Below are 18,086 nucleotides of genomic sequence, written 5' to 3'. Positions count from 1 at the left end.
CTTTGTCTGTATTATTTATTTTATATTTTCTGTCTTTATTTTTAAAGACTACCATCAAGTTTCATGTCTTTCCTTTTCATTTCTCTGATTTTATTTTAAATGCTGGCATTTAACAGCTCCTTGCTTTTTCGACCCTTCCTAGGTGATGTACAGCAAAATAACCAGTCTCAGACTTTCTCTCTATTCAGCTACCAGTTGGAAATGACACGCCTGCCCCATCACACTCAGCAAGCTGTTATATGACAGCCACATAAGATAACTAATAACTAAGTGTTTAAAACTATAAAACACCAAACAAATGTGTAATATTAGTGTTACAGCACAAACTATCTACATGCATTTCCAACTTCTTTTACACTTTTTGTTTCTTCAATTATCATTTCATCAACAAAAAATATTCATTATGCAGCCACACAAACATTATATGGTTAAGAATGCTATACTTAACAAAGCAGATAATGTGTACTCTTCCTTTTAAGAACTTACAGCCTTAAACTTCTTTAACAAACCTGCGCTGAATTCTTTAGGAAGTTTTTCTTGGCTCCAGGGAACTAAGTTATTCTAGGTTCTGGGATCAAAATCTAGAGGTAATATTTGAAAACCCAAAGCAACAAAATTTTACTATATCTTAAAATACACAAACCAAAGGCTTCATGTAAATCATGAACTTTCTTATATGCTTCTTTTTTAGTGTTGTCTCACTATTGATTTATTTTAAAATGTAATACCTTGTGACCTAGGTGTATTACAGATTCATGGAATGAAGTAGGTTTCCTCAAACTAACTGGTCACCAACTTTCAGCTTGGCAGAGGCTGCTGTGGGAATTAGTATCACAAGAACAGATTTAGAAGGGAAATGAGATGCTAAAAGAAGGAAGAACAAAGATGTAACATGTGACCGAATGAGGGATATTGGACATCAGACAGTAGGAATATCAATGAGATTTTTGATATTCCTTTCCATCTGCCTGTCTTTTTTCTTTATGCATTATTTTTTTAATGGCCTTCAACTCTCCATTAATGATGCATTTCATTTTATGATTTGTTCATGAACTATGTACAGACTCCTCAGCTTTGTCTTTCACAAAACCTAGTGGCCTGTTGCGTTATTGCAATCATTCTGGGGCCTCCATACGGGAATGACATATGTCCTCTTAATCTTAAAAGGGGCAACTTAACAAATGCATTCAGCTAAGCTGTGTCTTTCTGTTTTATAGGAATCACCACGGTGTTGACAATGACAACCATCAGCACTCACCTCAGGGAGACCTTGCCAAAGATCCCTTATGTCAAAGCGATTGATATTTACCTGATGGGTTGCTTTGTGTTTGTGTTCCTGGCTCTGCTGGAATACGCCTTTGTAAATTACATCTTCTTTGGAAAAGGCCCTCAGAAAAAGGGAGCTGGCAAACAAAACCAGAGCACCAATGAGAAGAACAAACTGGAGATGAATAAAGTCCAGGTAACATATTAACTATTCCCAAGAAGATTCTTCTGAAATTTATCAGCAGCATGGTGCGCAGGGCTCCCATAATAAATAGAAGAAAAAAATCAAAATATTAGTTTATTTTTAATAAGGCTCAAACGGTCCTTCATTTTACATATTTGAGAACTGAGGATGGAACAAGTTAGGTTTAAGTTTATATAGATTATAACATACCTGGGTCTAAAATTCAACCTCAAGTTCATTATTCTAAGCTGCATTGTTGTAAAACGATATGCAAAAGAATAATTCCAGGTCTGCTTGATAAATAAGTAAGAACTAAAGTGAATAAACTCTGCACTCTGGAGTGGAAATGAGAGAATATAGCATAATGGTTACAACCAGACTGGCTTCAAACTGCTTGGACTCAATTCCCAGTTCTGCCACTTACTGGCTTTATAATTTCTGGCAAATCGACCTATGTAATTCTTTATCAAATGTCAGTTCTCAACATCATCATCCGTAATGGAGATTATTATGGTATACCTATATCACAGAGTTGTTATAAGAACTGAATAAGGTTTCTTTTTTAGTTTAGCATTTTAAACAATACCTGGAACATAGTGAGTACTCAGTAAGTATTAGCTGTTATTATATATTGTACAAGACATCGCCATTCTTTTTTTTTTTCTTTTTTTCTTTTTATTGGTAGATCTTATAACCTATGCTCTCACTGGACAGAATTAAGTTATATTAATGCTCTATTTATTCTTTTATTTTTTATTTTTATATTTCTATTTTTTCTATTATAAAGTGATATATTCAATAGTTCCACTGGTAGAAAAATTCAGAAGATATGCGCTAGATAGACACACAAAAGACAAGTAGAATTGGGAAGGTAAAAAGGAGAAAATGGTCTTTCAATTAGCTAGAAAAGTGATGTTCTATAGAGAGGTTATTCAGTGGAAATGTAAAGCAAAATAAAATCTATTTAATCCAATAAAATAAAAAGATTATAAAGCAAACTTTCACTAAATTTTCTGGGCATTTTCCATGATTCCACGTCAGGATATGAGAATTTTTCTGAGGTGTAAAGGAAAAATAAAGGCAGAAAGAAAGCCTCATGTATTTTATTATATCTAGACATATACTATGTATTGCTCTGAAGAGGACATAGTGATTGGCTAATAAATAATTTAAAAGTTCTCATCTAACTGATCTTTATTTCATAAACAGACTGCATGATACTGGGCTTAAATATAGTAAGATTTTATTGGATCTCAAACCAGAAAACTTTAATTCTAGGAGAACAGAGATTTTTTGTTTGTTGTTTGTTTGTTTTTAATTTGAAATACAGGAGAAAACAGAAAAATCTCTCAATTGTCAAGAGATGAAATACTTAAGAAGAATAAAATGTGTTTTATTCCATGCAAAGCTAGACCAGGAAGTCCACAAATGCTTTTCACAAAAACTTTAGCAGACAAAACTATGCCAAAATTCAAAAACAAATTATGTTAAAAAACAAAAGAGTAGTTTATAGCAGACTAAAAATTATAAAACTTGGAAGTTTTAAAAATCTGCTTGAAGACATGGTAGAGTAACTACAAATCAAGCAAAAGCAAGAGGAGAATCAACCCTCAAATGAAGGGAATTGCACTTCATGAAATCTGTGTTTATATAGATTTTTCCCTGAGGCCACTCCTCAATCTGGGAGATGTAGGACGAGAGAAATTTCTTTTTTTTAACTGCAGTTTTTATTTTTATCAGTCAGATGAATCAGAGCATGAAGTTTAATATTTCCAGAGTTCCTGAATTTTTCAGAAAGAAACGAGCCACAAGAGAAACTTAAAATCTGAGTATAAACTTCCCATGAATCCCTGATTGATCCCTGAACTGCAAATGTATAGGTAAAATGCCAAGACATCCAGAGGAGAAAAAGAGTTGAAAGACTGAAAAATAACAAACAGAATTTTTAGCTGTATTCACCATATGGAAGTCAGAGTTTGGGAGTTTGAATCTAGCCATTTAGGGCTCTTTGGTAAATAAATTAGGCTTTTCATCACACCCCAAGAGTAAAAACCAGGTCACAAGAATAACAGATTTCCCTTGGGTTAAGGGGGAAAAATAGACTCACCCTAACAACCCCAGACCAAGTCTCTACACATTCTAGGTGATCTGTTAGTAATATAACTGCCTGTTAAAACATTTTTCAGCGAAGATAATAGAATCCATAATTTCTATAATGCATCATCAACATATCTAGTCTATAATAAAGTTAGTAAACATGAGAAGAAACAGGAAAGTGTGCCCATAATCAAAAGAAAAAATTTAGTCAACAAAAACAGACCTGCAAAAACTCTTAGATGTTGCTTTAAAATGTAAGAACTATCAATAATAACAATAACTATAATGAATATATATAAAGGTTCATAGGAAATAGCCTACAACTGGAAACAACCAAAATATCTTGTAATCAGTTAATGGTTAAGCAAACTATAATACATTCATAACATGAAATACTAGTCCAATAAAAAATAATGAACTACTGTACTGATACATGCAACAGCTTGGATGGCTCTCAAGGGCATTATGCTGAATATTTAAAAAAAATCTTAAAAGAACACATACAGTATGATTCCATCTATATAACACTCCTGAAATAAAATTTTAGAGATGGAAAGCAGATTAATGGTTGCTAGGAGTTAGTGATGAAGGTGGGGATGTTGGGGAGCAAGGCATAGTTGTGATGGATTATAAAAGGATGATAGTGTGATGGGGAGCTTTGCAGTGGTGGAATAGTTCTGTATCTTCATTGCGGTGGCAGTTATGTGAATCTACACACTAATAAAATTAAACATATCTATACACACTCTATACCAATGTCAGTTTTCTGGTTTTCCTCTTATACAATATTTAAATAAGATGTAGTTAATAAGAGAAACTGGGTGAAGAGTGTATGGAACCTCTCTATTATTTTTGAAACTTTTTAGGGATCTACAATCATTTCAAAAAAAAGTTAAAATAAAGACCAAAGGAAAACACTTTAAAAATGCTTGAAGAAATTGGGAGAAAAGGGGACAACTGTAATTGAAAAACCAAATAAATAAATAAATAAATAATGCTTGAAGAGATAGTGAGTCTCGGAGGGAAAAAAGAAACTAGAAGAAATAACCAATGGAAATCATAGAATTGAAAAATTATTAGACAGATTGGAACCAGATTTTATACAGCAGAAGAAAGGATTAGTGAAGTTGAAGGCAATATTGGTTTGCTCTCAATTTTTTCATTGTATCAACTCTTACTATATATGCTACTACCTCAAGGGTTGCCTTAACTGACACCCCCCTGTTGGTTTATATGTGGTACTCTTGATATTCATTTTCATGGAATCCTGTGTTCTTCCATAGGACTCACCACAATTGTGAGTGTATCTGTGCAATTATTTTTCAACGTCTATTTCAGAGTTCAGGCTTCCCAAGGATAGGCACTCTATTATACTTATTGTTCTTTCCTCAATGGCTGGAATAGAGAAAATACCAAATAAGTACTTGCTGAATGAATGAATGCTAGAGGGGTCTCCATTCAAGATGAGGTCTTAGATAACACACAAGGTATTGAGTGTTACATAAGTTTTGTAAAATCCTTATAGATTCCTAATAAGTAAGAAAAAGAGATGATAGCTCACTTCAGCTTCTGCCCCCAACTTTCTTACTGTTTCTATCACTTTGATTTTTAACATTTCTTAAAACATATTTTATATCAACTTCTGCTATTCTTTATGAATCACAGTGTCATATGACTTCAGATAGATATAATCTTCAAATGAATATTATGGCTAAGATTTTATAAACTTCTTCACATTTATGTGGAATAAAAAATACAGTGTTACCATCTCAGGCAACATAATCATCCCTGCAGCTACTTAGGTTTTCCAGATCCGATCATCCTTACCCTCTTCTAAAACCTGAAGCTCAGACAGACAATGTGTCAATAATAATACAAATGTATTGCTTCATCTGTTCAGTGTATCATCTCCAGCAGTTAAGATAATAATACAACCTGTGCGGTATTTTAAAATACTACCCCTTGGTTAAATTTAAAAACTAGAAAATGATATTAGGCTTTTCCTTTTATTTCTTGGTTGAATGATTCTTTTCTGTCCCTTTAGATCCTTGTAAACAGTTGAATTCAAATGATATATGTGCTGTGGTCCCAGAGAATTTTCATCTGAGGGATCCCTAATATTTGCCTTGGTACCCTGGAGCATAGAGTGGCATTGATCATTTATTACACGCTGCTTTTCATAGCCTTGGCTGGGCATTCATGTGAAGGGGTAGCTGTACTGAAACCTCAGAAATGCTTGCTTTGTCTTGATTTATTTTTCCACCAGCTGCACCGAAGCACCTTTTTATATGAGTACAGATGCTGAATCCAGACATTAGGAGAGTTTCAACCTCCAAGGTGATAAAGACTGTAGATTCATGAACCCCTTGGGCATCATTTGAAACTAGAGATGGTATTTAGAGTTTTGAAAGACATATTTCACAGTACAACTGGGCTGTAAGTAAGCCACTTTTGCCTCAGGGCCACGTTTGTACTCACCTGGGATCATATATGGTTGTATCTGCAGCCACAATTCCTGTCCATTTGCCAATAGATCCACCTAAGATTAAAATAGTTGTTGCATGGACAGGTGTGATCAGAGACTCATTCAAAATTATTTCAAGTCATGGAGGACATGGGTGGAATCTGCCAAAGATTCATACCAAAGATACAGTTGAAATCCCAACAGTCAAGAAGTAGAATTTTCCTTTCAAATTACTTATTGATACTGTAATCTGAACTCTTTTCTCCCATTTTTATTCTCCATGGTGAGTCGTGTGCACTTTAGACACCTACACTTTTAGACAAATTTGTATATATAAATCAGCTTTGTATTATGACTAATTTCAAGATACAACATGCGCCATGAAAGTACACAGCACTCCCCTTAATCTAGTTTGGAATAGCTGGATATCTGTATCAGCCTTTGAGCTGAGGCCCGGGAGCCCACATTCCTGCCTCACCCTCAGGCCACTAGGACACTTCCTCAGCTTTTGATGAAACTTGAACTATTCTGACATGTCATCTTGGATTCTGGAGAAATTTGTGCTGGCAGTTCGTGATCTGCTTTGGCCCTTAAATCCCTGCCCCAACGAAATCTGGCTTGTTTCACTTTTTGTTTTCCAGCCTTTGCTTAATCCTATCTAGTTTCCAGAGTTTGTAGCAATCTAATTTTCTCTCTCAATAATCTCCAAATCCCTCCCTCCTTCCCTCCCTCTCTCTCTCTCTCTCCCTCCCTCTCTCTCTCTCTCTCCCTCCCTCTCTCTCTCTCTCTCTCTCTCACACACACACACACACACACATCTTATCTCACCGATCTCTTTATCTCATTCTCATTTCCTCTCTGGTGTCTACTGTTTATTTTCTTCTATACCCAAACAACTAGGACTGTTTGGGTGAACAAGAGAGGAACCAAACTCACTTAACTGGCTTAAGAAACAAAAAAGGAGAGGAAAAATGTTTGGCCATTATGAAAAAGGGTCCAGGCATGGCTATAGTTTCAGGCATGGCTATATCCAGATGTTCAAGCAATGTCATCAGTGAGCACCCCTCTCCATCTCATACTTCTTCTTTCATTTATGTTGGCTTTGTTTCCAGTAGACCCACTGTCATTGTCATTCTGCAACTCCAGAGTTTAGAGTGTCAAAGCTCTACAACCCCAGAACAAAGTACTTTCTTATACCAAACAGTTACAACCAAAAGTCGTAGGATTAAGTCATATTCTCTGAAAGAAATCAATCCCTCTGACCAGGAAGATGAAAGACATTAAAGCCTCAGGTCTGGGTCACATGCTGGTGCCCGAAGCTCACTTCAGGCACATGCACCAAAGGAATATCAGGGTGATGTCAACAGGAAGATGGAATCATATCAGGTATGTCAAACCACTAGGCTTTCACTACAATCCATCTCTTCGCCTGAAGGAAAATATCTAGACTCCTTAGTGTGGGACACAGGGTCCACCACAGTGTCATTCTGTTTTCTTCTTCTGCCTAGGGCTCCTCGCTCTCCCTTTCACCAGCACACACTTGGCTCCAGAATTAAAACGTAGTTTTTCCCAAATTGCGATGTTTTCACTCTTTGGAACTTTTGTTTTGCTTGTTCCCCAGATTCACATCTTGGCTGATGTCTTCCCGTGCTCCTCAGGTTGAGTTGGTGCTCCTCCTATAGTTTAGCATTATACCCAATGCTTCCCTCCTTTTTTCAGTTTAACAGATATTTAGTGAGGTCATACTATGTGAACACTCTCTATGCACTGGGGATACTGTCAACAATGACTAAAACAAAAGCTTATATTTGGGTGGGCCAGACCAACAATGAACATCACACACACAGACACACACATGATGCCAGGGAATAATAAATGCTGCAGAGAAAAACAAAGTGGCCTTAAATGCAGGCATGTGCCTGGTTGGGGATTGAACAAGCAACCTTTTGGTTTGCAGGTCAGCACTCAATCCACTGAGCCACACAAGCCAGGGCAGTTTCTGTTTCCTTGTTTTCATTATTCTCTACTCAAGGCTCAACAAATTCCCACTCACATCAACTTAAGAAATTGCTCCCCAATTTTCATGTCATATGTCTCTCAGGCTTGAACAGTGAATATTTGTAGTTAATTCTTAATTGTCTAAAAAGAAGGTAAGTGCTTTGTGGGTTTGCAGGTACACTAGATCTAAGTAGGACTCTTGAAATGCCCATGTAAGTGCAGACTGGGGAGATCTTAATCTAGAATGAAATGAGCCCAACTTTGTATTTTTCAAAAGCTTCCCAATGGACTTCAGATGCACAGTAGTGTCTGAGAACCACTATCCTAGAGATTCTAGCCACTCAGGAAGGGTCCTTGATCTTTGAAACTCAAGCAGAGCTCAGAGCGGTGGCTCCAAGTTTCAGAGTTTCTCAATCTGCAGACATCTTCTCCTCCCTCCTTTGGAGTATCTCAGGCTCAGTTCTGGAAGAGCAAGGGGCACGTACAGTGATGAACAGCAGCAGCAACAAAGAAGCAGCTGCCCTCCTAGGACTTACATTTCAGAGGAGGCCATCAACAAATGTGTAAATAAGTACATGACATACAGGTGGATGATGATAATTGTGGTGAAGAAAATGATGAGAAGCTATCCAGGTAACAACCTGGGCAAGAGTGTTCCAGGAGAGAGGATCAGCAGGTGACAATAGCCTGAGGACTTAGGAACATCAAGGGAGAGCCAAGAAAAGGACAATGTGTCTAGAGCAGGGAGTTTAAGGGGCAGAGTGATAGTAAAGGAGGGCAGAGGTGCCTGCAGGAGTCAAATCACATGGTGCTTTTTGGACTCAGATAAGAAATTTGAATTTTATTCTATATATTGGGAAGTAGCTAGAAGATTCCAAGAGAGGAGACATAATCTCTTTTACATTTTAAAAGAATCACTCCAGCTGCTATGCAGAGAAAAGACTATACATGGCTGAATTCCTGGAAAGAGGACGGTAAATTACACACCAGTAGGTGACAGTGGCGAAAAGTGGTTAGAATCAGGATGTTTTTCAAAGTAGAGCTGTTAGGATCTGCTAATACGTACTTGGAACGAAAGAAATGAGGGAAACAAAGAGATCCAGGATAAATATAGCTACCTGAGCAATATTCTGGAAAGGTGCCAGCTGTTGCATTTTATCTTCATCTTTTATCTTCCCTATTTCTTGAATAACATGCGCAGTTTAGATTTATGTAAGCTTGTGCTTAACCTTCTGTTGCTTCTAGAAATATTAAAGTTTCCACTTCTGCCAGTAGTTGTCAAAACAAGCAGAGACGTGCAAAGCCTCTCATCTCCTCCACACCTCACCCTGCAAAGAGCAATTTTAGGAATTCGAGGCCAAGGGACTGAGGGTTGGCGTCCCTGGTGAGAACGAGTGACTGACAGCAACAGCATGACTGGTCCATTTGATGAGTGGGAGGGGCAGATGGGAGCTGTGGCTGTGTGGCTTGCTGTTCTCTGCAGGTGAAGGCAGCCACCACCCCAACCAGCTCCATTCTGTGGACTGCAGGCTTCCGGAGGGCAGCTCAGTCTGTGGCCAGTATCACTGCCATCAGCTTCCTGCTCTATTTTTCAGACACTTTGTGAATATGAATCTAATTGAATTGGTTAGCAAGAAGAAATAATTTTCTGTTTGCAAAGTAGATTGAGCCTGGAGGTATTTCTCAACAGGGCTTTAAAACTGCCACTGAAAACAAGATTGTATTTTATTCCAATTACACTGAAATGAGTCCTGCTATGTTTATATATTGAAAATATCCAGAACAATTAAGTTCAGTGAGTGGCAACATTTTTCACAGCCTAAGGCACTGTTCAAGAGATAATGGGGACAGAGAAAAGGACAGGGTAAGAGAGAGAGAGAGAGGGTGGACAAAAGAATAGACCCAAGCTGGAAAATGAATTGTATGTTTCTTAGGGTTTCTATTGAGGGAAGAAATATAGCCATCAAATCAATGTTTTCTGGACTTTGGTCATTTGAAAACCACTCTCATGAATTTGGCCCTATGCTTTCTATCACTCAGTGTTCTCCAGAGAAACAAAACCAATAGAAACAGAATAAACATACATACAAAAAGACGTTTATTTTAAGGAATTGGCTCATGTGATTGTGGAAAATGGCAAGCCTGAAATCTGTGAAGCATGCTGGAAACTTGAACAGGATTTCTATGTTACAGTCTTGAGGCAGAATTTCTTCTAGTCACAAAACTTAGATACATGTTGTTCACATATCTTGGATATTGTAAATGTTGCTATGAACATGGGGTGCAGATATCTTTTTGAGTTAGTATTTTCATTTTCTTCAGATAAATACCCAGAAGTGCAATTGCTGGATTGTATGGTAGTTCTATGTGTAATTTTTTAGGAACTTCTATACTCTTTCCCATAGTGGTCATGTTTTTTCTCCACAACAATCTAAGCACCAATAGTTCACAAATTTGTCTATTTTGTTCACTATTATCATCCCAGGAGCCCCTGGCTGGTTTGGCTCAGTGGATTGAGCGTCGGCCTGCGAGCTAAGTGTCGCTGGTTCGATCTTCCAGTCAGGGCACATCAGAGAAGGAAAACTCTGACTCCAAAAAACCTCCACTGCCTTGCGGCATACCTCTTCAGGGGAAAGGCTAAGGGAGTAAACCCCGACAGAAAATCCAGAGCCGGAGTCCCTAAGGCGGTTCGACGTTGTAGTCAACACCGGCAACTCCTGCGGCGCACCTGAAACCAAGCTGTATTGACTCCGTCTTTCCCTTGGACCCTTCAGCTGCGAAGAGAGGGGGGGTCTGCTGCATGGGCAACAGCAGACCCTCCATATCACCCTGCCCAGGCTCTGTAGCTTCAGCTTCACTGGAGAGGACACTCCAGCGTCATCGCAAGATGTCGATTCAACACGGGAGGAGACAGATACCGTGTCACTCCCGAGTTGGACTGCACAGCCATTCTCGGCGGTGCAGATAGACTCTTAAGAAGCTACACCATCGTCTCTCGAGACGGACGGCTGCCAACGATCATCCCAGGACCATCTGTCCTTAGAATTTAAAAAACAGAGTTGTAGTTAATGAGCACTGCACTGTAGAAAGGAAGGAGAAGGTCCCCCAATCCAGGTGTATGCAGTGAAATGCCAGACTTTCCTTAAAATGTGAGCCCATTCAAGAATTGCCTGTGGTCAGCAAGCCTCAAGGTTAGGCATCATGACCTTCAGGAGGGAAGAGCAGAGACAGGCTCAGCAGGCAACAAGAAGGTGGAGCTCGTGGCCATAGTGAACAAAATTATAAAAGTCCGTTGGAAAAAGCACTGAAAATCCAAGTTTGAAGGAGGTCATAGTATTTGTATAATAAAACATTGAGAACCAATAGAAGATGGGGAAGTCACAGGGTTTGTGAAGGAGGATACCAGACTAAGAGGGATGATTAGTCAAGATCTTCGAATTTCTAAGATATGGGATATGTTGTCCTATTGTTTATAGAGAGGCTGATTTCTTCATCAGTGCCTGCAACAATGCTATCACATAGTAAGCACTCAATAAACATGTATTGAATAAATGAGTGAGTGAACTATTAACATTTAAACATTTATCCATGATCCACCTAAAATTACCTCTTACAGCATAGAAACTATGCTTGTCTAATAGGGTCTGGGGTGTGTATTACCAAGTCCTTGGGGCTGCAGATCTTCAGCTTCACACACTACTCCCATTTATTACTCATCTAGAGCTTGCATTTTGATCATCTGTCTGAGAGAGGGCTTACTTACTAACCTTCTTAAAGCGTCAATAAAAAGTGTATCAATTTTCTCTAAATTTAGGTTCAGTGATACTGTAACCTAAAAAATAAAAAAGAAACAAAAATAATCAGTGATGATGTGTTCAGGGATGAGGTTAATATAATACAGTCATCCCCCACAATATTGGACAGATTTACCTCCCCAATCACCAGAACTACCTAGTAACTGCAGGCCTTCCCCATCAACACAGCAGGTTCAGCGTGAACATCCATAACTAGGTTATATCTTCTCTGTAAGCAGATAAGAGGGAGAGAAAAATCCAGAAGACACAGAACCAAGTACACCTGTACTCATCAGATAGGTGAGTGGGAGCAGTGACAGAGGAGGACAGCAGAAGCTGGAAGCGTCCCTCCCATAGTTTCTCTCCTGGGGATTGGGGTGGAAAGTGCCTTTCTTTGTGGCAGCATGAAGAGTAGAGAATAATTATCTCACTGAACAGTTATTTCAACATCAGTGTGTTTTAGGAAATCTATGAGTCTGCATGTGCCCTAGAAATCCAGTATGTTGACGTTTTTATTTGCCTCACTTCCTCCTGCTTCGAGGTTTTAAAATCTTCAGTGTCTGGATGGTGTTCAAGTCAGATGTTGACATTTCCTTATTAACAAGACAGAGTTTGACCTTTGCAGATCCTGAAGCAATGCACAACATGACTCCTTATTGCCTCTGGAAAAACAATGGCCATTTCCTCTACCCGTTATAAATATTAGGGTAACTTGGATGTTTTCAATATTTGAGGCAAAGTGAAAATCACTCTTTTCCAAAGAGCAGGGGTTAGAGTAGAGTCAACCCAAAGCTTGTTGATGTCAGCAGTGGCGTGGTTGCCACACATCCACTTTGCCCAGCAGCAAAAAGCTTAAACTATGGAGGATGAAATCACACCTCAGAAGTAATTCATGAGCATATCATCTCTCTTCCTCTCTCTCTCTCTCTCTCTCTCTCTCTCTCTCTCTCTCTCTCTCTCTCTCTCTCTCTCGCACACACACATACACACACACACACACACAGCTTTTAGGATAAAACCCAGACTGTGTAGGAGGGATACTGGAGAGGAACAAGAATTGTTTTATGACACTTCTTATATTTTTCTAACAATAATATTGTTTTAACTATATCATAATGGGTAATTTCAGAAATAGATTCACTATTTTACATGTCATACCACTATAAGCTATGATTTCTAGCTCAATGACAGAATATTTGGGGGATTTTCACAAACCAATAAACTGCATGCAATTAATAAGTGCACCAAAGTCTCCATCAAGGTTAACCAAAGTACCTTAATAAAAGTACCTTGTTTGCCACGACTTCTGTTTAATGAGGAGCATCTGTATGCTTCACTGGCTGATTCTAAATTTTAGTAACTTGTTTACTTAGAGAAAGTTCACAATAATGTAACTTAATGATGCATACAATCCAGATTAAGTGATTCAGCTTTACAAGTATTTTTTTAGTAAGCTATGTCTTCTGCCTGGAATATTCCTCATACTCAAAGACTTCCAAAAATTGGAAACAGAAGCTTAGATTATCCAGTGAAAACCTTTTGTTTACAGATGAGGAAACAGTGTTAATAATAAAACCAGGATGAGGAAATAGTTGTCAAGACCCACTCCTTTGTTCTGTCTGCTACCCATCCTTTAAGACCCAATACAAGCCACACCTCCCTCATGAAGCCTTCCTTAGCCCCTGATGACATCATTTTTATTAATCCCTTAATCAAGGTCAATACTGTACTATTTATCATTTGGTTAAAAATTCTCGTCACTTCCAATATTGTCTTTCTCTTGTATCTCAAAGAAGTATTAGCTGAAGGACAAACCCATGTTTTATGGTTCTTTTGACTAGAACACCACAATACCTAGCAAAATCATGTACACCACCTTATCATATAATATAGTTGTCTCTTTTAAAATAAATCCTGCACTTTGTTCCCATTGCTTTAAATCTACCACCTTCTTTAATAACCTAAACTTTCATATACATAATTTTTTCAAACATAGACTTGATATATGTGTATATATATTATACACACACAGACACAAATACTTGACACATACACTGTATTTGGAAAGTCGTGTGCAATCAATATGTGGTTCTCTTTTATTTATTTTTCTTTTCTTATTTGTTTATTTATTTATTTATTTATTTTGAGAGAGAGAAAGAATTCTTGATCAGGAAAGGTATGCAGTTACACAGAGGAAGTAGGATTTAAATTGAGTGTTGAAGAAAACATATTTCTTAACATGCAAAGAGGAGGGAAAATTATATTTGAGTCAAAGGGAAGGCTGGGTTTTGATCCTAAGTTAGGTGCTTATTCTTTGTTTAGCCCTAGGCAATTTGCTTAGGCTCTTTGAGCTCAGTTTCCCCATCAGCTGAACTAGAAGACTCATATATTTCATAATGGTCTTATGAGAAATAACTGAGATAAACTACACAGTGGAAGTCAATAATAGCAGTTATTAACAACAACAAAAGTCAATTGTAACTCACTGAATAAAGAAGCCAGAAGTTCTAGTGAGGGCACAACGGGTAACTCAGTTAGACTAGAGCGACATGTTTCACAGAGGAAGATAATGGGAGATAAAAATGGAGAGAGGGGACAGATTCAGTCACAATTACTCTCAATTAACTCAAAGTTTAGAGCTAACGACTGCATCACTAGATGTAGTGAAAGCCAAGGACTATGAAGTAGTCCTTTCTCAGTAAAAAACACAGGAGCTTTGAATCAGACAAGACATGGGTTGTAATCTCAGGTTTGGCACTTCCTAAGGGAGTAAACTTGAGGTAGTTTGATGTTGTAAGTATTAAACAAGCAATATGCACAAAGCATCTGCCATAATGCTAGGCAGAGTGGTGGACACAATCTTAGTTCTCATCCGTGATGGCACCAACATCACATGCCACCCCTGTACCTTTGTTTTCTGTCTCTCCTTTACGTCCCTTACCTTTACCTCCTCCTATGTGTTTCTCTATTTCTTTCTTCATAACCTGGTCCTTGCCTGCCTATCTATACCTTGGGGTTTCAATAAGTGTTTACTGAGAAAAATCTTATTCAAAAGCATTTATGGAGTATTTACTATAAATTAGATACTGTGCTCATAACACTAGATTCAGACACAGCTGCCTGTGTTGCCCTTGGAAGTACGTCAACTCATTTGCATGAATGAACCAGGTCTCCTCCAAGTAAATCAATTTGCAAAGTATAACAGCTTGAAGTTAGACAAAGTCATATTGTAGGCCAAACATGGTCACATTTCTTGTTGTTCAAAAAGTGTGTGGCAGCATAGCATAGAGAAGAACCAGAAAATCTCAAATGGGAATCACTGAAATGGCAGGAAGCCACAGTGAACAATGGTGAAGAAATAAAAGTCAAAATATTGTCAGGCATAGCTTTTGACCCAAGAATCCCACCCCTGGCTGTTTAGCCTGAGAAAATAATTATGGATATGCACAAAGATTGAACTTAAAAATGTTCCTTGCAGGCTTGTTTACATAATACTACAAAAGTAAAATAAGCCTTGACATCTAACAATCAATTAATTCAGTTATGCCGTATCCACATCAGCTATTAATAAATGATATCACAGAGGAATATTTATTAACATGGAAAGGTGACCAGGTTATACTGTTAACTGACAAAAGCAGGTTGCAAAGCAAAATACACCAGAGAACCTGTGTTTGTAAAATCTATATGGATAGAAAAAAAGAGTGGAAGGCTGGCAAGATGTTAAAAATAATCGACACTGGGGTGAGATAGGATAGGATATTTACTTTCTATTTTTTGTTTTTTGTTTCTGGTTTTAAACGTTTCCATATACCACTTTTGTGACAAGAAAAAAATACCATAACATATGTTATTTGTATATATGTGTACATACATGGATTCAATAAGTGGTAGTTATTAACAACAAAAATAATATATGTAATTATAAGTATAAATATATATATAGTCCATGCACATACACAAACATACATGTGTTTTGTAGGTAGAGATAAAGGATGGATGGATGAAGAGAGATGGTAGATTAGATAGATGTAGCTGGATGGATGGATGGATGGATGGATGGGTAGATGACAGATAGATACATAGATCAGTCTCCAGATCCAGGAGGCACCCAGAGCAAGATGCCTAGTTGGCAGTGTTTAATGAACCCCCATGAGGTGTCATCAGACACAGGTTAATGAAAACAAATTATGCCTATGTCCCTTCTCTGTCAGGTTGACGCCCATGGCAACATTCTCCTCAGCACCCTGGAAATCAGGAATGAGATGAGCGGCTCAGAAGTGCTCACCGGAGTGAGCGACCCCAAGACCACCATGTACTCCTACGACAGCGCCAGCATCCAGTACCGCAAGCCCATGAGCAGCCGCGAGGCGTACGGGCGCGCGCTGGACCGGCACGGCGCGCACAGCAAGGGGCGCATCCGCAGGCGAGCCTCGCAACTCAAAGTCAAGATCCCCGACTTGACTGATGTGAATTCCATAGACAAGTGGTCCCGAATGTTTTTCCCCATCACCTTTTCTCTTTTCAACGTCGTTTACTGGCTTTACTATGTACACTAAGGTCTGTCCTAATGGTTCATAACCGACTACTTTCCTCTTGATTTTTAACCCCAACAGGTCCCCAGCAGCGATGCTGCTGCACTTTTTGAGGTAAGAGATTCAGCCATCTAGTTGGTTTTAGGTATTGCATATCAATTTTATTACCGCACCATGTTTACTTCAAAAAAAACAAACTATTTTTTTCCAGTCTACTGTGGTCCAGGTTATCAGCTCTTTCAGAGCTCTATTAATTGCCATGTTTACAAACACACGCACAAAAAGGGAGAAGTTAGATAGGTTGCTCTTGAACAGTCTTTCCTAGTTGCCCTGGATTTTATTAAATTCGTTTTTAATAATGAATGAAAAGAGAACTTAGATCTCTGCGCAAACTGCTTCCTGGTAAGCTGTAACAATCTCATACTGCCAAAAAAAAAAAAAAAAAAAAAAAAAACACAATTTCCAGGATCTCAGAAGAAGGAAAAAAAAAAGCCATTGACAAGTTACAGATTTCCAGGAAAAAGAGAAAACATAAAGGAGCCTAGAAGAGGAAGGAAGACTCCCCTCCACTCCCCAAATCCCCCCAGTACTCACATAGTAGAAGGGTATCTCGGTTCCCTGTAAGAGGACGTTGGGATGGCGAGGGCTGGTGGAGGTTAGGCAAACCACATCTGCCAACGTCACCTCACCATTAACCTGGATATTTGGGACAATACTTCTTTCTCAGACTTCTAGGCTGATTTAAAATTAACATTAGAATCCAACCTGGTAACCATTGAGGACATTTTTCTTTTCTTCTTGAGAATAAGAGTATGGGGATTATTGCCTTTTCTTTTTTTTTTAACTATTTCAAATAGCAGCCCTGAACTCATTCATTAACCTGGAATCACTTGACGCTGTGCCATGAAGCCATGCCCTCACATTTCCCTGGTTCCTGCTCCAGAGAGTGAGAGGAAAGGGGATACGAGAAGAGGGCTTCGAAGATGGGGATCGTGAGCAAATTTTGCTTGAGAAAAATATTGCCCTTTCCATGAGGAAGGCAAGACTTATGTGCTGTGAACAGGGTGCCTGGGCAGTTACCTGAACTGCCAAATCTTAAATCAAATGGTATGTATTTCTTAGCCTTCCAGAGAGCAGAGTCTAATGGTGTCAGGCTAGCTGGACAGGCTTCAGCTAGCACCTTGTGGCTCTGCTCTCTGAGCTCTGCATTCCAAAATATGAAATGATCATTTCAGAAAATGCACATACACCCATTTTGGTGTCATATTTCTCTGAGGCCAGATTTTTATTTCAAAGAAAATCTCAAAAGAGCAAAACCACAGATAACAACATGACAAAGTTGCTGGGCCTTTAAATATTTACACTGGCCCCTAAAGTAAAGACCCTGTCTACACTCATTAATCACTGCCACCGTTGCTCTGCCTTATCTCTGTTCATAGATTACTTTGGTCATGGTTGTCAGAGAAGGGGCATCTCTCATTAGCCCAAAACACAATTCTAAATATGTCTAACCAGCTGCAGATGAGATTCGTCCCATTTTATGTCGTTTAAGCCTCATTGCTTTTGTTTGTGTGTTTGTTTGTTTTAGCTTGAGCATTAAAGAATTCTACACGTTATTTACAAGGTTGAATGAGACCCTAAGTTGACCAACCAGTTATGGAGGCAATTGGGACTTACTCTTTGGGTTGAGGTAATAATAGGGATGATCTGGCATTTTCCATGAGGCTGTGTGATGAGCATCCATGTTT

At 38.5% G+C, this 18,086-nt stretch overlaps 1 protein-coding gene across 1 annotated transcript in view; it reads left to right on the top strand.

Moving 5' to 3' along the window:
• GABRB1 (gamma-aminobutyric acid type A receptor subunit beta1) overlaps positions 1–16,797 on the top strand; it is a 342,039-nt gene extending 325,242 nt beyond the window's left edge. Inside the window, exons 8-9 of the mRNA XM_090268178.1 lie at positions 1,218–1,462; positions 16,018–16,797. Of these exons, the coding sequence (XP_090124304.1) occupies positions 1,218–1,462; positions 16,018–16,362 (590 nt within the window). The 3' untranslated portion in view covers positions 16,363–16,797. The remainder of the gene's footprint in view (positions 1–1,217; positions 1,463–16,017) is intronic.
• The last annotated feature ends 1,289 nt before the right edge of the window (positions 16,798–18,086 follow it).

The sequence above is a fragment of the Furipterus horrens genome, unplaced genomic scaffold, assembly GCF_987537825.1.
Source record: "Furipterus horrens unplaced genomic scaffold, mFurHor1.1.pri manual_scaffold_2, whole genome shotgun sequence".
In the NCBI taxonomy this organism is placed as follows: Eukaryota; Metazoa; Chordata; class Mammalia; order Chiroptera; family Furipteridae; genus Furipterus; species Furipterus horrens.
The sequence above is the reverse complement of the archived record's forward strand: the minus strand, read 5'-3'. Positions and strand labels throughout refer to the sequence as shown.